This window comes from Tyto alba, unplaced genomic scaffold, assembly GCF_018691265.1.
Source record: "Tyto alba isolate M040663 unplaced genomic scaffold, T.alba_DEE_v4.0 Super-Scaffold_8, whole genome shotgun sequence".
NCBI lineage: Eukaryota > Metazoa > Chordata > Aves > Strigiformes > Tytonidae > Tyto > Tyto alba.
Window position 1 is genome coordinate 6,532,154 of NW_024881329.1, and position 21,432 is coordinate 6,553,585.

Below are 21,432 nucleotides of genomic sequence, written 5' to 3' on the forward strand. Positions count from 1 at the left end.
ATCACTTCTTTAGTTGTCCTGAGAACTACAGAATACATTTGCATATTATTTCACACTTAGAAACAAGCAGAGACATCCACAAAAGTTACTGCCATTTATTTCCAAGCTCTGTGTATTCTTCTAAATAAATTCACAACACCAAATACATGGCCAATATAAAACTCTCTTAACTGCAGTAAATTAAGTACAGCAAGGATTAATTGGGATTACTATCTCTGATACTTCATTACTTTCTAAAATTAAAAATGTCTCCTGTTTCTCAAGTATGATTAGGCTGCATCAATAGGTATGATAAATTGAAATACACTCCCTGTTGTTGTAGGATATTTACTTAATTGCCTGTTTGTGGGACTATATGCTACTTCATGCTGGTTTAACTGTTTTGCTTCAAACAAAAGAATAAGCATGCTAGCAGGTAAAATTGTCTTCTTTCATCTCATGAAAAGACTTGAGCAAATAATGCAAAATGATATTTGCAAATGTTTGTTTGAAATTTGATTAATGGATTTTGATCATGCTTATTCCTTCATTTTCTTTTTCCAAAATATTCATGCAAACGGATTCTTATTTCTATGTGTATTTGCACATGAATATGGACATTTGTGCACAATTAGGTATTTACTGTTTATGCTCAAACTGCTCACCCCCTGTTCATAAAACAGAGGCTTTGATGCAGCACCCACTTCAAACTCCATGCTGACCAAATGAGGAACATGGTATCAGGGAGCTCCTGCAGCCCCCGATACAGTGTCAATGCTAATTATAGATCTTTACAACAACTCTGTGAACTCTGCAGTGATTTAAACGATGGGTCCTGCAGGCCTTGCTTCACTATGCCTTATCACTGCCATCTTTTTCCTACCATTGGTATGCCAGAGGCAGGTTCATCAGTTTTTCTGTGGTGTTGAAGCTAATGGATGCAGGAGTTGATAGATAGAAGTAAAGGCGTTCCACTACGTGGGAGGTCTTTTGGCTGAGAGAATTCCCAGTTGCTTTTTTCAGGTAATTTAAGGCACTGTTGCAATACTTATCACTGAGTCAGGCACTGAAAACAATATAATTTGTCTTTGGTGACCATCTACAGCATAAATCACAAGCAGAAAACTACTGAACATTTAAGTACATAGTGCATGCATAACTCAAAAGTTAGATTGTTGGTACACTGACACATTCGTCATACATGTATAGAAATTGCTGATCCTCCAGGGATAGTTTGAAAAGATAAGAAAGATGATATTTGTTGGATAAATTGTTCACTGCACATAGCTTGTCCATCTGTAGTCACATAATACTAACTCCATAAACAGGTCTATCTCAATTGGAAATGTGTAACAGGGTAATAAATGATATTCAACATCAGATTACTCGTACTAAAATCATGTTCAAGTCATAGTAAGCTGTTATAACACTACTTAAAACCTAAAGTATGCCTAACCCACAAGCTGAAATTGCCCAGCTTACATCCTGAAAATCTACAGACAACATTAATTTCCCAGTATTTCACTTTTATGCCTGTGGCCTCTAACATGTTGCAAATGCTTCTATAAGAAAGGCTGGAAAAACATATCAAATTTCTGTTCTCTTCCACTTGCTGACATTCATTAACTGAGGGAGAACATTGAGACAAGGTTTTGGAAAGATCCCCTCTTCACCTCCACCCATTCCAAAGCAATTTATTAAACAGCCAGTAAGAGAAGTGGACATTTCTGGTTTAATGTCAGATCCATGTTGATCAGTAGATGGGTGCATGCTTTCACTGTTGTCTTGCCAAAGGCTTCTTGAGGTAGCAGGCAGTGGATGCATTCTTATCTCATTGCCATTTTCTTTACATCCTTGAGTTCAATTGCTAAGTGACAATTTCATTATATGGCTCCTATTCAGATGAACTATCTTTTTATATACATACAGATTCTTGCTTAGTGCATCCTACTCTTATATACTTGTTCCTTTCCGTTTCTAAAGCACAGAACACTCTTTGCTATATTTCGGATGCCGGTATGAATAGAAGCCATCACTGGGAGGATGTGCACTAGAACTGTACACAAAGTGAGTCACTGACACGTCATGTACTGTAAAACTTCTTGGTCTGTCAAGGGTTCAGCAGGTTGCCGAAAAATGTTCAGTTGCCAGCTCCTTGCCAGAATTCTGTTCCTCGCCTGATGCCACTCAAGCTCTTTGAATAGTCATGAATAAGGTTAGGTTGTGTGGCTGCACTCTTCCTCCCAAGGAATTCCCCTTTATCAAGGGATTACCTGCATGACCTTTGCATAACTCCTGTGTTTAACTCTTCAATATCACGCTACAGGTCACACTACATCATGACAAATGTCTCATTGATAGAGTGCACGTTGACTCTTTGTTTTCTTTCAAAAATAACCCAGAACTTATAAGTACAAAAAAGATATTTTCCTGCAAAGTTTTGTTCCCACCCTCTTTCACCCAAGGTTTATTTCTTCTCTTTCTTTGCAAGGAACGGGCTGAGTTAATATTCACATTTACAGACTGACAATATATAGACTGGGATAGTTATCAGTCCTCTTCACTAAATAGCATGCTCTGCCATGTAGGATTTCCATTCCGCTCAGTGGAAAAGCCATCCATAGTTTATCACTATCAATCACTACCATGGACAGGCAAAAGTAACAAACTGCTGTACAGGACATTTGTAGTGAACGTGTGAGTTATCCTATAAGGGAAGTAGATGAAGTGTACTATCTTTCTTGGTTTATCAAGTGATTTCCCTTTATCTCCATCCATGCCATGTTACTGTAACTACCTGGGAATATATGTTATGAATCCAGTTAAAAGGGGAAAAACCGCACCAATTTCCTGTTCTTGGCCCCATTTAAGTTCTCCTAATGTCGAGCATTTGCTACATTAAGGATGGATTTCAGCACATGTACACCTCTGAATCAGGACCCACATTATTTTTTCATTCTTCAACTGTTCTGAGATTCCACTCCTGAGGTATTAGGAATGTCCTAATGTGGTGCAGACTATGGTTTACGTAGTGAGACATCTCCATCATTCTCTTATCATGAGAGAGAGGGAAATTTTCTTGCAGTGTTTGCAATGATCTGCTAGCTCTAATCTCCTTTCCTTTTTTCCCTGCTGCTGCTCCTCCCTGCTGTTTTACCCTCACTGTGCTTTTGCTGGGACTCTTGTTGTGTCTCATGAAAACAACATCCTCATATTGCTGTTGTGTGTCACATCTTAATAGAATAGCACACAATTTCCACAGTAGAATTCCTACTAACGTCTTACATGGTGAACAGTGAATATTATTTCACATTTTTTTTTCTATATAGTATGTTCTCTATACAACAGCATTCTTGTTGCTAAATCTTCCTTGGATTCGAGTTCACAACTAAGCTAAACATTGAACATTTTCCAAAAACAAAATACACAATTTATCACATTTTTGATTGCTTGGAGTTAGCAAAGGAATCAAGATAGAATTGAAAACTGCATTATAAGTTAATCAGTCACTTTTTTTTTTTCTTTAATATTTCTATTTTGTTAGTGATGAAAGAACTTATTTAGGATCAGACACTTTTAGGCTGTGCTTTGAATCAAACCAGAGCAGGGATAGATCCTGAAATGAAGATTTTTAATAGATTTAAAAGACAAGAGCTATCTAGGTTTCACACTCTGCCCCTCCAGTGCAAAGAGGTTCTCATCAACCTGGGCTGCAGCTCACTGCCCCCCTCAACAGTATAACGATTTGAGCAACTCTGCTGTAAAAGTGGCAAAACGTGGTTTTAAAACCAACGAGTTCCCCCTCCCCTTTTATTAAACTGGAACATTTCACCCTTTCACTTTTCAGCATGACCCCATAAATAGCTGAATCAGAAGATTTAAAGGATTGTGGACTGTTTGTGTTGGGAACAGTAGGTTGGAGGGTGAGGGATGGGACAGAGCTTGACTGCTGCATACAGTGTCCATGAAACTGCACTTTGAACGTAACGCAGAGCAGAAAATAAATGTAAGCGAGGGCACAGGTGGGAATATGAAGATCCTATAGTTTGAATGGTGGATATACAACCAGATAACTGCGGAGCATATAGTTCTTTCCTTCCTTTTGGCATCACCCCTTTCAGTTCTCCCAATACATAATCATTTGAAATTCCTCTTGTGTCTCTCTTTCTAAACCTTAAGAAGCAGCAAACCTGAGCCTTGCTGTTTGCATTCTTCTGATATCAAAGACTCCTATCCCACTGGGGCCCTTAGCCATAGGAGAGGTTTGAGGGTGGGGGAAGAGATGTTTTTCCTCCTTCTTAGCTGCTCCACCAGATTGGAGGGTAGAGAGGGGAGAGGTTTTAATGTTCAAAACGTTTAATGTTCAAAATGGAGCCTGGGATGTGACTGATGGCTGAGCCTGCCATAGTGCTGCTTTTAACTGCTTCTCTTAGCTGAGGTGGCAGAGGGGCTGGAGCTGGGTGGAGGTTGGTACCTGATGGTGCAGAGTACCCGTCCTCTCAGGGAGCCAGGGAGAGCCTTGGTCAGCCTGTTTTTGCAGAAGTCCACGTACCAGAGATGTCTGGTCCCATATAGCAAGCAGTAAAAGGATATTTTTCTTTATGTTTAAAATTGGTGTTACAGATTTACAGGAAGTATATATTTATTCTTCAAATTAGCTGAGCAGGAGAATTAGCTAAACAGAGATGGATTTAGAGATCAGCACAATGCAGCAAGATTAAAAAACCCTTTCCATCTGAATTAATGAATTTCAGACTGCTTTTCATAAACTAGTTTTTCAGAAGTCATCTGTGAAGCCTTGTATAAAGAATTTTTAAAGGTAACTTAATGGGATGGAGAAAAGGTTTAAAATTATCTACTGGGGCTGTTGCAGAAGATATTAAATATTGATTTATCTTGGAGTAAGAATCATACTAAAGAGTGAGGCTTGTAGTCAGATCAATTTATCTGGAATACAAACTGTATGGCCGTATTTAGTACAATGTCAACATGAATCTTAAACAAGTAGATATGAAAGGTTGAGCATTTAATCTAGATCAATTGGCTCTCCAATTCTTCAATTAAAAAAAAAAAAATCTTAAGAGTTCAAACTGAACTGCTCCTAAATGTTTCAGGTGGTTTATATTAAAAAATGCTTCATTTAGTCAGTCATACTATATCATAACCCTCTCCCATGCATCTTGTTGCAACTAAAAACAAAAATCCACAGTCCAAGGCTATTCCAAATCTTAAGTTTTTAATACCTCAAACTCTCTTGAAAACCCAATGTAAATCGTTCAAGTAATCTGGCAAATAACCCTGTAAGCAATTTTCTGCTACTTGCCACTGCTACTGCACTGCCAAGCTTTTGGTCATAATATAAAAGTTGGCTCAGATTGTACTTAACCAACTAAAACTGATTATGTTCCCTTTTTCAGACATAAATAGATACCAGCATGCCAGCTAGTGGTACTGGCTAAAATATTTTTCAGTATGTATAAGTGTACATAGGTCTCCTGTAGGAAATCCTTTATCCAAGTGTGACATCAAAGCAGTACATCTCAGATAATTTAAGTGTTACATTTGCTTTTGTTTGTACTGTTTTCTTTAAACATATTCATTAGACAAGAGCAGAGCCTTTAATGTTCCATGACTGAAAAATCCATCAAACAGATTTACGGCAGAGGCAGTGTGGCATAACAGCCATTGGACTGGCCTAATGTTCAGAAGTCCTGGGTTGAGTTCTCAGCTTAATCATTGACTTTCTGGGTAACCAGAAAATGATAATAATTTCCTCTCTCTGTGCTTGGAGATACTGTTACCAACCACCTTTTTAAAATGATTTGGGTACTACTAACTGCACAGTGGTAGGTACAATTGTCTACATATATAATAGTAAAAAGCTCCAAAATACTGATTGCTTCCCCAGGACATATTACTCCTTTTCCTGTAAGACATAGCTAGAAAATATGACCACAGCTATAAAGTATACAAGTATACAAAAGAGTAAGGAAGGTATGACACAGGAAATTCCCTTTTACTCACAAATTGTATTTGTCCACAGAGCAGCAAAAATCTTCCACTGGAATGAGATGCTGGAATGTTCCTTCACTGAATCGTGTGAACTTTTCCATATATGTCATTTAGAGTGGGTGAATGAGGATAGGGAGAAAGAGAGAAAAAGTTCATTTTAAATGCAGAGAGATGTAGTAGGACCCAGCCTATGCTTATGCTGAAAACAAGGTCAAAAATAGGTCTTAAGTGAGATATAAGTGGCTAATATGCAATGTGGGTGAAACCACTACTTTTGAAACTCCCATTCAAGATTGGTTTTTAAGGTATAAAAGCATTTTCTAAACTGTCATTGTTGCATTGAGCTGAAGAGTACTTTAATGGATAGCTTATGTGGGAAATTTGAAACAAGCTTTTCATGATAAAAACAAAACAAGGTTTATAAAATAATTCTACTTTAAATGAAAAGCCAGAGGATGGATTTTTGCCAGTAGCACTAGCTATAGATGACTAGCAGTTTTGTCTTTGTATATTGCAGCAGTAAACCCACATAATTTTTTCAGCCTGTAGGTATTCATTTTGCATTTAAGATGGTTTCAGGTGTAAGAGTTCCTGGATATTGCATGAAAAAATGCATAGCCTTCACTTACCCTTTTAAGTACTCTCTCTATTGCAGTATTTTGATTCATACTTCCTGCATGGAAATGTTATTCCTTCCGAGAGATGTAAATCTCTCCCAGTTTCCAGGAAGTACGTATTTGCCTGTATTTGCATGTCGGATGTAGCAAATGGAACCTTTATCCTTTTATCAGTTGCTTTTTTTTGTTTGTTTTGATGAATTTATAGTGTGCATAAATCCAGTTTGGGCTGCTTTTTTCTTGAGTACAGATTTTAAAAGCATAAATTATAGGCAACTTAGTTCTGATTGTATTAGAAAAATAAGTAAGTAAATATATCAATTTCACTGACACGGAGTTGTTCCTTTGCCTTCAGCTAGGGCGCTGTTAGTGCAAGGCCTGGTCCACTTGCATAAATCCTTACAGGCCTGTGTTCTTGGCTTTCTGTTGTTTTATTCTTAAACAAGAATAATTCATTATACCTGAAAGCCTGCAACCTACCTGTCTCAAAGGGAAAAAGGAGTAATCAATAAGAAGGAGAAAGCATGTTCTTCAGCCTGGAAAGAAGTTGTTTAATTTTTGTTCTCAGATTCAGTGTAAAGATATGAGAAGTATATACTTTGCCCCCGATTCAATGAAGTGCATTAGTCAATTCTTAATATAAGCATGTAAGTATTCCCCTGGAGCTAAGTGGTGACTGTCCATGTCCTTGTGGCCTCTCTTGGACTGGAGTGAAAGCACTCAGCACCTTACAAGATTAAGGCCTATATGAGGCTGCAAGAATTTGCAACTCACTGTTTCAGTTTGGTTGGTTTTGTTTTTTTTTCCCGTTGAATGAAGATTAAAGACAGAATATAGTTGAGGGATACATCTATATTATCAGAGGCGTTACGTACATCATACTTGATATTGTAATCATGCAAACAGTAATCTTGCCTTCCTGACATAAACAGTAAGCAGCACATTTTCCTGAGGCTGAAATAATCAGAGAAAAACACAGCAGTGATGGGGGTACAACAGACAAAACACTGCATAATGATGTTACTATCATTGTTCCATTGTCACATATCCTTATTCTTTAGTGATATGTTTCTTTTCTCTCTGAACGTAACAAAAAAGGCCTGAGTATAAACAGAGTAATATGTAAGCTGCAATCATAAAATGCAACCATGAAAAAATATACTTAAAATGCTACAAAATAAAAATATATTTAAAATACCCAGCTTCATAAATAGAGATAGAGCCTATATATACATGGTATGCAATTACATATTTACATCCAGCAAAAGGCAAGTCATGTACTTGAAAACAGTAGTATTTGGTGGGATTTTGTTAACTGCCTTCATTTTCTTTCTACTTCTAAATATAAATATGAACATTTAAGTCCAGGCGTCTTTTGCATCACCAATTTAAACTACTTGAGGTGTCTTTCTGAAAAGGGGATGGAACAGCCATGTCTAGAGCCATGCATTGTTTATAGTCATAAACAAAAGGAGTAGGTACTCCCAGTGTCTCATTCAGAGTACCTGGCTTAGATATCTGTACTTCCAAATCCCTGGAGGATTTACCTTAATGGAGCTACTGGGATCTATACTCACAATATACAAGACTATTCATGTTCAATGATTGCAATAAGATGCACAAAACTCGGATTCAGATTTTTGCTGAAGTTGAGCTCTTTAATTGTAAAAATACTTGCAAACAGAGTATTTGAACTATTTGCTTTTAAAACTTTACAACTACTACCCACATGTAGAGTCAGAGAAGTGCATTTATTGATATTTGATAATATATTATTGCATCATGTAGTCCATTTTTATCACAGTTTTTCCTGTATTGTTTGATCATTTCACAAAATCTGACATGTGCCTATGAAATAATAGAATGGAAGTATCTATAAGAACATCATCTGTCTTCCTCTTAGCTTCTATAGGTTTAAAATCCAACATATATAGGTATCTGTTTGCATGTGCTTACTTTTACACATTGTTCATAAAAGAACATCGTATTGCTTCTCAAGATGTTTGACCAGTGGCATGTGTGTATGTCTGTGTGTGTGTTCTGGATTTTTTTAAGAGCTCTCTTTTCCCAACTTTGTGTGGAGGGCAGCTGAATTTGCTTTGTGCTGTTGAGGTTTGCAGAACACCACAATGAAATTGAAATTGGTGACTTCTTTTCTGCCTTTTTTTTCCACTCCAAAAAAATTGTTGTGCTGAACCTAGAATAGTTTTGCTGGTTGTTATACTGCTGTGGCTTCTTGCTAAAGCTGTTTTTTCAGCCTGGAATATATTACTAAATGATTAAGAGAAAAGGAGATTCACAGTTTTGAGGCTAGTAACCAGATCTCTGATCTTCTAAATTCTGTTCTGATTCTAATGCATGACAATACTTTAAATGAAATTCAGTCACAAACAGAAAAGTTTGGGGAAACATGCAGATATATGTACAGAATCATGGCAGTCTAAATTTGGTAAAAGTATTTCTGTACACTTCTATGTCATTTCAGTGTCTCCATTTTTAAATACTTTGTGAAAATGAGGCCATAACTGACAAGGTCCAGCCAGCTCCAAAATTAAAGTGAAACACAGAAAAATGTATATTATTATTCCTTTGTAGTATTTAGTCTGTTAGGAAAGAAGCCCTTTGTTTTGCCATGTCCTTATGCATTTATTCTTGTAACTCAAACGTTAGAAAGTTGAATGACCATTCTGAAGGTCCAAGAGTAGCTATTGAATTGCATCCATTAGTCACTTTATAGCACAGAAAAAGAACCCCCAGTCCTGCTATTTCCTACTAGAAGTGTATGTCAATTGTAATTTGTGTTTATTTTTGTCTGCCTCTCAAAAATGCACACGTATGTGCTTAGTTAAAAGAAAATGTGGTGGTTGTTTTTTTGTTTTGTTTTGTTTTGTTTTGTTTTGTTTTTTTTAAATGGTTGCCTTCAGATTCTTTCTAATTACAAGGTAAATAGATTTAGTCTGTGCCATTTACCAGTTCTCCCTTAAATCCAGTGAGCAATACCTGATGTTATAAAAGAAAATTAGCTCCTTTTCCTAGAAGGCTCCCAGTTAATCATCTGTGGATGTTGGTCAGGAGGGAAGTGAGCAGCAGAGAGAACGAGGGAATTTCTCTTTGACCCCAACAGTTGAACAGCTTACACTCTGGAACATGAGATTTGATTATCTTAGCATGTGTTACTACAAATGTTATTAACAGTCATAAAATTATCCAGCTCTTTTAAAAACGAGTGACAGCCCAAGCTTTGGACTCTTTCTGACCTCTAGTGAATTCTACAGCCGTATTATGCAGAGTGTAAAGTAGTAACTCCTTTTGTTTGCTTTTCATTTACCAGCTGTTAATTTAATTGATTGTCCCTTTGTTTTTCAAGGACTAATGACTTCTCATCAGTCTAAGGTGGAATTCCACAGTTCGTGTGATGAATTCTTTTTTTATTTTTTTCAAATCTTTACCTTTTAGTTGTTGTGTAATTTTACTGTAGGCTGCTCTATGAATTTGCTGCTGAAACAAAGAGTTAATCAGAAAGTTCTCAGATATTGCCATGCATCATGCCTTTGTGCATGAATAAAAAGTTGGAAACCGCATGAAAGCAGTAGTTGGGTTACCACACAACTGGATATGCTTAAGTCTGAACGCTTCATAACTCTAACTACTGGGGAGTTGCAAACTTATAAATAACCTTGCAATTGGTTAAAACCATATTAAAACCATATGAACAAAGACATAAAGCATTTGGATAAGGGGGCTCAGTAAGTGCAGTAATCCTGTTGAAAGTAATCTAACCAGGGCAGATCCATAGTTTAGGAGTGCTTGCAAGTGTGGCAAGCTACGATTATGTCAGTACTTCATGTGTAGGAAGGCGTAATATCCTACTTAGGTGGAAACATTTGCTATCTGTTCTTTTTTCTTTTAAAAAATATTTTAAAATTCATACACTTACTTTTAGAGCAAGACTCAATGCACTGAAGTCTATTAATTTATTAGTATGTGCTGAATGCTCCCAATAATCAGGGAATTCATCGAAATCCTTTTTATTTGTGCTTGGAGATCAAGATGGCTACTGCTTACACTAACCAGAGACTCCAGGATTTCTGACCCTTAAAATCAAACTTCCAAAATAATTAGCTAAAGAGAGTGTTTACAAGCAGGCTGTTTGGATTTGCATTTATTTATCTGATTAATTTTTTGCCTTTAGCACTCCAGTTTCAAACTTTTTTTCTACACACTTTAAATTCTGATGAAATTGCAATTCTCAATTTTGACAGAAGAACCTGGGTCTTAAAAGAAGAAAATCCTATATAAAGAGAATCTCTGTGAAATTCTGTTACTGACCAACTTTGGAGTATTTTCTGCTTGTGATAGTCTTGCATATATCACATTGTCATGTGGAAGCCGGCTGAGGCTTGCCAGTCAGGGAAGGAAATTTTAGTGTAAAGTCCCTGTTATCTGCTTTTAATCTCTTATTTTTCGGTCATGGTTTAAGATGGAAGAATATATTTAAAAGGGGACCTAATGGTTTCTATCTCCCTACACCTTTTCAAGCAGGCTGTTTGCTTTGAGGAACTGTAATGTAATACAAATCTGTAGTCAGTGTCAGGGATGCTAGTCCATGCTGTACGTTCAGCATGCAAAGATAGTACTGGAACAGTTTATGAACAATATAGGGGCCTTCAAAAACTGAAAACAGCAGTATGTCAAGGTGAAAATTCACTGAGCTGTCCCTCTTTGGTTCCTGAGATCACTGAATTCAGGCATTTCACTTACATAAAAAATAAAGTAAGGTCAGGTTGTGTCAACGTCATAGGACTCAGCATATCATTCATTCAAGCAACCTGTAAATCAGTGGTTGGAAAAGATATATTTCATATCTTGTAATATCTTAAAATATCAGCATTCCTACAATAAGTTTGCCTACCTTGCTAATTTAATTTCTCCAGTTTCTTGGAGCAACTCCTTATGCTATGATGTTGAAAACAGGCTCTAGATATTCACCACAGTTCTGCAAAGCTAAAGGCCTTGCTTTTAATTGTAAAAATAATGCCACTATTGTGTTTATCTACTTTGCTATCCAAAGAATTCCAGCAGTTGCATGCCTGCACACTAGTAGGATGATTGACGTTGTTGTAATAAGGTTAATGTTTAAACTTCCCACCCGTAATAACTAAAATATCCAGAGATAAGGCTGAAAGTCAATTTGTAATTATCCCTGCCCTGCCAAGATGTTGCAAAAGATTCTAAGTGGAGGGTAATTTAACTTTTCAGTCCTTAGCTATTAAAAACTAGTAAGAAGAAGGTGAAAAGCTTGGGATGTTTGTATCTTGACTTTCCAGGGGAGTAAAATGGTTTTGTGCTTCTTCCTTATTCAAACTGGGAATTATTTTCTCTGTGCTATACTTAAAATGCCCTATTAATGTTTTGAATATAGTAAGTTGTTTGCCTGTTGTTTACTGTCCATGGTACATGAAGAGAATAGATCATGCTTAGCAAATAAGCTGCTAGGACATTTAGTATGGAATAATTCAATTGAAATACATTTCATACATAAAGACAACATGTGATAATTATTTGTAGTCATTCTAACTAAAGTACTGTCCTCAGAAGAAATAATATCCCTTCAGTCATACACTCTGTGGCTTCTGTGAATGACCCGTATTAATTCAGTTTCTAGAAACTGGCTCTTTATATTAATGTTGGTAAGTGCTTCCATGCTAGACTATTGAAATAAAGGGTATTACATCATTGTCCAAACATGTCTGCTTAAATAAAAAGTATTTGTTTGCAAAAAATATATATATTTTAAATCTTTTACACAACGATCAGCGTGCATGCCATTTTCCATTTCAGACTAAGCGTACATTTCAGATGTGGAAAAAGCAAGCATGTTGAAATAATTTGAGGCATGGGTATAGTCGGATCAGTCTTGGTAATCCAGAAGGGAGGGGTGCCCAGTGTATTATTACATTTCGTATATTATTTTTCAAGAGATGGATGCAATCAGTCATCTTCTCGCATATGGTTTGAAAAAAAAAAATTGTCTTGCTGGCAAGTAAACTGTTATTTAAGTACACAATCCACGGTACTACAGAAACAGTTTTGCCAAACTTGTCCAAGTATTCTCACATCCTTAAAGATGGTATAAATATCATTTATAGCAAGCCGTTTACTTCAGACTATATGGAATGCCTTCCTGCTCCCCTGATCTAAGTGTCCCAGTTTGCATTATGGCCTTTATTGCTTCTGTTTGATGGAGTGATCAGTAAAAATTTAATGACACTATAAAATAATAAAAATGTCATTAATTTACCACGGATCTTGGATGCAGTGGTTGTAAAGTTACATTAATAAACAGAATATTTTTTACAACAAAAAGCATTGTTACGTGGGAACGTATAAATAACACACATAAATTTAAGAGCAATTTTACTGTTAGCACACACATTATTATGGAATAGCCAATAAGTGTATAAAACATAGTATATAAAATTTTATGAAAATATACTGTGCACATCAAAAATTCAGCTTTTATCTAAGTGCAGAGAAAAGCCATTATTGTGTGCTTACTGTTTCATTGCTGTTCTTTCACAAGATCACAATTTTATATTTGTTTCTAGTCATTTGAAGTTTGCAGCCTTTTCAGAGGTAGGGGCTACTGCTTCTTTTTCCTTTACTCCTTGCTTCACTAAATCATTCTTTTACCTTCCACATGTGAAGAAAGAATCGATACTTTCTGCCAGAAAGTGACGGAAAAGTTGCTAATTTAATGCAAAGCTAAAAATAATGCCAAAGGGGTTGAAAGGCTTGCTTGGTGACTCTGGAAATAAGGGATAACTATCTAGCAGTCTATCTGTCATCACTGGGGCTGCTCCATCACTGACTGTGATAATATGTGAATATGATGGATGCTACAGCCTTGTGGCTCATAACATTTAACATTCATCAGCTCTCACTAACGGGGGCTTTATAATTTAAATATCTTTATTTAATATGCAACATCTACCTCATACATCATAATTTCAAAGCACTTAGAGAACCAACAGTCCTGCAAGACAGTTGAGCAGACTTTAATTTTTTCAATAACTTCTACGTTTTCTGCATGTTTGTGACTGACAATGCATAAATAAGTGCCTAATCATATCACAGAATGGAAAATTAAGATTTGGCTGCTAAGAAGAATCTTTTTTCTCTTCTTTTTCCCATTTTAAATAAATGATTATTTTTACCGTGTGTTCAACATATAAAGAAGCACAAAGGATCTGAATTGTGCTGGGAAGAGCTTTCAGTTTTCTAGTGCAAACTCCAATTGACTGTGTTGATCTAGTAATGAGAAAGGGTTGTCAATGTCATGTCCTAAACCTTTTTTCTGAAATTTAAATGGGAAAACTTAATGTGACTATATAGTATAAGCTCCATAGGCAGTACCAAAAATAAGTTCAAAATAAAGGTCCAAAATGCTTTTTCACCAGAAACAAAATGCCTGCACTGACCATAGCAGTGCACGTCATTACAAACTCACCAAAATTTTATGTTAATATAGGTTAGGGAGGTATCCATGTGTTGATAATATTTGGTGTACATATGTGCAAATATAATGCACATGTAGGTAACATATTTGTTAGTGCAGCTATATATAGTAATTTACTTTAAATGAAGGTATACCTTTTTTTGTTCATATAGGTATATTATGTACAGAATCAATCTTCCTCTCAGTCCTTGCTCATACTAGGAAAAAGCTGTACTTTTAGAGGATTTTTAGTGCAAGTAACTATTCTCTTTAGGATGAATTCAAGATGGGAGCAAAGACAAATCCCATGAAAATGGATTGGAGCCTAGTGAGACAAGTTTCCTCTCTAATAATAAATTTCATATGAATTTGTTGTATTTCATGGAATTGTAAAGGCATCTACTAAATAAAAACATTATTAATATTGAGGAACATTTTTCTATTTTTTTACAGTTCTCTGAATTTGTCTAAACCCAATGCAAATATTGAAAATTTTTTTACAAGCACTGTGAAGATTATTTTCAGTAAAAAAAGCAAGAAAATGAATGACTTTAAAAGGCATTTCAAAGACTTAAATATATCTAGCTTTGTTAGAGCATTTATGAATTAGAAGGAGCAGGTTATGAAATAACTATAAGTACATCTCCTTTGTTTGACAAGAGCAGGTATTTTTATGGTATAAGTGCTTTCATTTTACTGTTCCTGAACCTTATCATGTAATTTTCCCTTTACTCCTTCCATGTCAAAATATTGATATTCTTTCAGAAACTTTCTTTTCTTCTTTTTTTTTTTTTTTTTTTTTTTTTTTAACAGAATATTTTCTGGTAAAATCAAAGAGAATGAATGACTAGAAAGATATTCCAAATGTGCATATTGATATGTAGCAGGGTCTGTTGATTTTTACAGCAGAAAGGTATTTCTCCTTCTTCTGAAACACACTTAAAGGCTGTTCTTCCAATAGAGCAGGTGCTGTGTTAACATCCTTAAGGAAAAGCTTTTAGTGCAAATAATTTGGAAGAGGCAATATATGTGCCCGAAGCTGTTTTCTTAGTAGTGATCCTTGTTTTTATCTCAACTGCAAATCAGCCCTTTGCAATGGAATGCAGAATCCTTGACAAACTTATTTTTTATTCTGTCTACCAGCAAAACAGATCCCATCCTGGTGCTTCAGGTGTATTGTTACATTGCACAAGATCTTTCAGTAAAATGTTGCGCCTCTAGTATTGCAGTGCCTTTCTGCAGTCACATTTCATTTGTAACTCTTTATTTTCTTGTGAGTACCTTTGTATATGTAAGCTCCTTCTTCAACCAGAGATTTTACAGAAGAAATTAAGTTAAGAAGTTAACCAAATAAAAAATGCAGAGTTATTTTGTTTGACAAATGGAAGATTCTGAGGAACTTTTAGAAATGCAGTTAGTACCTGAAATGCCTCAGCTGCATGTTGTAGCAAATCCAGCATCAGGTTGTGCTTTCTTGTCTTCCTCTGCAAATTAAACAGATAATAATTTAAAAAATCCATGGCTGAAGGAATCAAAAGAACGAGGAATCAAAAGAATTCCTGAGTTGTTGGCCTGGTGGGGTTTTATTACTGAAAGATAATGATAATAGAAAAATAATCACATTGGAAAGCAGAAGTATTTGGAGATGGAGCAAATGAGCAGTCAAGGCCATCAAGTATGTTTTGTCCTTAAGAACATTTCCAAGTTTCTAGACATCTTGCAGGAAAGAAACTCCTGTTTTCTTCTTATGTCTAGTATGCACAGCACAGAACTAGGTCATTGAACAATAGGCTGAACAGCAATCAGCACTCTACTTCTGCATAATGCATTAAGTATAACATGGAGAAACTGTTCGTAGAGCTGAAAGCTGGTATTTCATGTCTGTAAATTTGAACTGACATGACATTTAATATTGTTTCATAGTAATGAACAACAAGGTTTCATTCATTCACAAGTACAACATAATGCCAAGTTTAGTCTGAAGAGGTAACAACAAGGCAAGAGGGAAATCATGCTATGTTCCTTCAAATGAGAACGCTAAATTAATGATAACCATTGAACGCTTTGCTACTGATACACAGTACTACAGAGACTACTATTGTGAGACACTATTACACTGTCATTTATAGAGCCCTTGTCCAGTAGTTGACTGAGGAACTGGGTTAACACATAAAATACCTTTCAGTTTCCACTCTTTAGTTCCAGGTTTCCTATGGAGGTCTCCAGCTCTCAAAAGCTTTCTGTTTTTCTAGGAGGAGTGTGCATACTTTTTCTTTTTTTCTTTTTTTTTTAATCTTCTTAGGTACAATTTCAATTCCTAGACAAAATAATAAAATCAGTTCTATCAACTATTATTCATTCTTTCAAATACTTGTCTTTGAAAACCTCTTGCATAAAATTCAGACTTGTGTTTTCTCAGAGGTATGAATGCAAATGAATCTCACAGTGGGGAAAAAGTGCTTTTTCCAATAAATTAGCAGTATATTTTAATACAAACTCTTCTTTCAACTTCTGAATTTTCATGTCTCCCAAATGTCAATTGTCTTTTCCAGTTCAAGTTAGAAAATAAGTGGAAAGGCAAAGTGAGCAGCATCGATCAGCACTGTTTGCTGCCAAGAGTGTTTTGTATTTGCATGCACAATCATTTATGCATTGTGGCAGTGCAGATCAAAATAATCTCAAAGTTCTGTATATGTTTCACATTTAAAACTGATTTTCATAAATGCAAACATTCAGAATCTGTAAAAAGTTGTCCTTGAGTTAAAATTCCAATTAAAAGTACTCATTATTTGTTTGGATTTTAAAAGTAAGGCATGTATCAGTGCATACACATATGCACAGGCATATAATGACAACTAACCTATATGGAGCATTAAGATGACTTCTGTCTTTTCCAGGAAAGAACAAGGTTTGAAAATTTAGGCCCACAGTTAACAGGGAAACCCAGTGAAGATGGGAAACTGGGCCCTGGTGTCATCGATCTTACAAGGCCAGAAGATGCAGAAGGTGAGTTGCAATTTTGACAGTGGGTTATTGAACACTGCATCACAGAATGGTATGGCTGAAATGCTGCCAGTGTCATAAGTACTGTCTAGCTTACAGGGTAACACTTGAATGATCTCTGTGTTTCTGTGAGATTGTAATGTATGTCCATAGCAAAGGGCAGATACGTGAAAAGGACTGTATAACTCTCTCAGCCCTTGTGCAACACAACTATTTTTTTCTCTCAGCAGCTGTCAGTTAAATGTTTACATTTTATACTGTTAATACAAGGGTGGGAAACACTGAGAAAATTATCTCAGCGAGGCAATATATACATATATATATTTTCACCGTTTTTTAAGGATTTAGCAGCTTTGAAGAAAATTAGAGCCCTTTAAGAACTCTACCCATCACTGCACTCACAAACTATTCAAGATATATCAAGCACAATTTTATTGACAGGCAGCTGTCAAGTGATAATGGGAAAATATTTCACATTTTCTATATGCAAATGTCTTTTTCATGATATAAACCATCAGTGCATTTGCACTCATTTCAGTGAGAGTTCTATATATCAGGCATACAGTGTCAAGCCACTGGTGGACATCAGTGTTTATCAAGGCTGAGTTTAATCTCTAGCAGGGTTTCCATGCATGCTCTGGAAATGGATGCTACTGGTGTCCTCTCTACCCTATGATACACTAGAAGACAATGTGTAGATAGATAGGAACTCTACCAGTCACGGTAGTAAGATGAATGTACTATTCAGATAGAATATTATGTAATATTTTGCTCCCTCAATTTACTTGTTTGAAAATAATTTTGCTCTTTTTAACCTGACAAGCTAGTTATGCCACTGTTCTTGAAAAAAGGTTAAAACATCTCTAAATTTTCCCATTAATATACAAATATCTGATAGGTTCAAAATTTGCCTTTTTTCTTGGATCAAAAGAATAGGACCAATAAACTTGTGATTGTTGACAAATAGGGTTATTTTCAAATGATTCTTGAAATACTGTGACAGAAATTTTGTGATACAAAGGTATTAATATTTTCTTTATAGAGAAATATTTCTATGAGCATGTTTTCTGTTCTGTCTATCTGTAAGCCAGAAATAAATGGTCCAGGTAAGGTCTCACAAATTGTCCCTTCATTTTGAAGTCTGACAACAACAGCACATGAAAATGTTACCTTTTCTTTACTGTATAGGTAGTATGCCTGTGGTAAAACATCTTAGAGCCCTGATTCTCCTTGCTTGCCAACTGATATCCATTACCTTTAATCAGGTTCTAGGCAAAACAAAAAAGATGAATTTAAAAGTATTTTGGGCAAGGACTTGTATACAATGGAGCAGATGCAAATTCAGTTCCAAGATGTTCCTGTATTGATTCACCCATACAGAGTAGTTAATTCTAAAATTTAGTTTAGCAAAATATTCCTACTTATTGGCTTAATATCATGATTAGCTTATCACATGGAACTGACACATTCACCAGGAGCACACACTGACATGTTTTTTGCCTTTTATTTAAAAAAAAAAAAAAAAGTATTTTGACATACTCAAGATTTCAGGTTTCCATAACAGTGAGATAAGATGATGACTGAAGCTCATCAGCCATTTAACACAAATAGCATTCAGGAGGCTAGCACCTAAATGAGACACTTCAGATTTTCCATATATATATATTTTAATTGTTCCTTATATAACCAGTAATTTCCAGATGTTAATTTTTAGGGAGCTATTATTTATGAACTTCATTTAGTCATCCTTTATTGGATGTGATTGACCACTGTTGTATTGTCTTTAAACAGAAGAATAATGAACAGAATGTAGGTTAAAAATAACTTTCAGACAGGTGTTTTGCAATGATTTTTTCCTAGAAAAAATTACTTAGGAGATATATAGGCTTTCAAAAGTACTTGTTGACTAATCAGTTATTTATAAACTGCTCTGCAAAGGATTTTCCATCCTGTGGCAACTTCTCATATTTCAACATGTTGAAGGATGGTTTTTTCCTCAGTTGGGATGAAAAGTTGCAACAGAGTACTTACAGATACAGTTACTGATTCCTATGACATCAAGTCCCTGACGACTTTCTTCGTTTAGCTCATTTCCTTCAATTCATCCTTTCTCTTTCTAGTGTCCTTAATTCAGTATCTTGATAAACCTCATGGTACTGACAGCCCCCCCTGTTACTGGATAGTGCAGAACGAAGCTTTGACATATGTAACCCAAGCTACAGTGATGTGTGCCAGTTTAAGGACGGCATACCTGTCTTTCCAGAGCTAGTGAGGCAGTTTGAGTCATGGTGTCTTGCCACATGGTAAATCTGAGTTCATGAATGGATTCAGATTTCCAGACTTGGCTTAGCAGCCAAGAGATGTCTCTGGAAAAGAGGTGCTGGATTAATACCTCTGCTGATCTCAAAAAAAATGTTGGTGCGTCTTCAAAACTGAGCTGCTTATTTGCCCTTTTTCATTGTAGGCAAGGTGAATTTAGATATTAGCTGGATATAAAAAAAAAGACATTCAAAATATCACCCAAGTTTTGCCTCTTATCTTTGGCAAGCTAGTTAAGAGATAACAATTCTAGTGTGGCATCATTTAGAGTGGAAGTCCATTGAAAACAGTGCTGCTGAGATTTCAGCAGTTAAACTGTGGCCTTTGAAGTATTGTAACATGCTACAGGCTCTGTTCGTCTTCAGGAATATTAACACTTCTAATTGTCATGAAACTATTACAGATCTTTCTAGGTTTGCCATCTCACAGTGGTTTTTATCTGTGTTGCTATTATTTTGTGCTTCCATAAGTATCTGTTTCAGCACTGGTTTACTAAGAAACTTGACAACTTATTCTTTAGAATCATAGAATCATTTATGTTGGAAAAGGCCCTTAAGATCATCGAGTACAACCATTATCCTAACACTGCCAAGTCCACTACTAAACCATGTCCCTAAGCGCCACATCTACACACCTTTTAAATCTCTCCAGGGATGGTGACTCAACCACTTCCCTGGGCAGCCTGTTCCAATGCTTGACAACGCTTTCGATAAAGAAAGTTTTCATAATATTCAATCTAAACCTCCTCTGGCACAACTTGAGGCCATTTCCTCTTGTCCTATCACTTGTTACTTGGGAGAAGAGACCAATCCCCACCTCACTACGATGTCCTTTCAGGTAGCTGTAGAGAGTGATAAGGTCTCCCCTCAGCCTCCTTTTCTCCAGGCTAAACAACCCCAGTTCCTTTTATGCAAATAACAGTCATATAGAAAATAAAGCTTTCTGAAGTAACATATTGGTGGTCAACTTTTGACCTCTTATCTTTCTTCATCAGAAATGCATCCAGATCTCTCAGGTCCAAGTGCAATTGTGACAGAGTGAGTGTGTGGCTGCTGCTTCTGTCAGATGGTTTTGTTTCCATCACCAGAATTTTAGAACTTCTGAATTATGAAATTTACTACATTTAACAAATATTGACTATTTGTAGAGGCCTTTTTTTTTTTTTTTGAGGGGTAGGGGGAGTGCTGTAACGGATTTATTCCTGAGCCAAGGACTCCAGATTTAGTCCCACTGCTGGCCATAACCTGGAGAAAGTGTAGTTTGGGCTGCATCCTGATCCCCAACTGACCTAGACCAAGGGGGCTATGGAAGTGCAGTTTCACTCCTCGCCTACCTGCACACCTGAGTTTCCACAGGAAACTAAAGTGTGCAGAGACATGGTACATGTCTGTCCCATCCCAACAGGCAGCCGAGATAGACCAAATCTGGGAAGTGCTCCTGGTTCCCATAACTTTGACACAGCCTTTAAGGTTCAAGTAATTTGTTATAAGAAATATCAGCAGGCTTCTGTGTTTTATCGAATGCCTTTGTAATAGTATCTAGCAATGATTTCTCTCTACTCCTTATGTATTTTCTGTAACATATGGCAGTGATCTGAGTTTGACAGGATCAGAGTCATGTTTTCCTTTAATTTTAGGAGTGCTTGTGGTACTGGCTCATTGATCAGAAGCTGAAGCTACACGTTTTTTGTTTTTTTTTTTTTTTTTTGAATCATGAATTATAAGACAAGTCTTGAAATTCTTCAAATTTAGCTCTATGCTATTTTAAGACAAATATGAAAGGGTACTGCAGAATGACTTTTAAGACTTAACTTGTTGTCCCTGCCCAGTGTGTGTGAAACCTTTCTCAAGATTAATGGTAACTGGGTGTACTTTCAGAGATGACCTAGCATATGAAGTCGTATTGAAAGCTTGTGTTACTCATAATGACCTAACTGTCATCTGAATGGAGGCCCAAAAATCATCAACAAGAGTTTTGTATTAAATATGACATAAACCAACATTT

At 36.1% G+C, this 21,432-nt stretch overlaps 1 protein-coding gene across 6 annotated transcripts in view; it reads left to right on the forward strand.

Moving 5' to 3' along the window:
• SOX6 (SRY-box transcription factor 6) overlaps positions 1–21,432 on the forward strand; it is a 337,003-nt gene that overhangs the window by 288,147 nt on the left and 27,424 nt on the right. For all 6 annotated transcript variants that reach the window (XM_032984902.2, XM_042784521.1, XM_042784522.1 and 3 more), the window contains one exon: positions 17,004–17,112. In XM_032984902.2, coding sequence (XP_032840793.1) covers positions 17,004–17,112 — 109 coding nt within the window. The remainder of the gene's footprint in view (positions 1–17,003; positions 17,113–21,432) is intronic.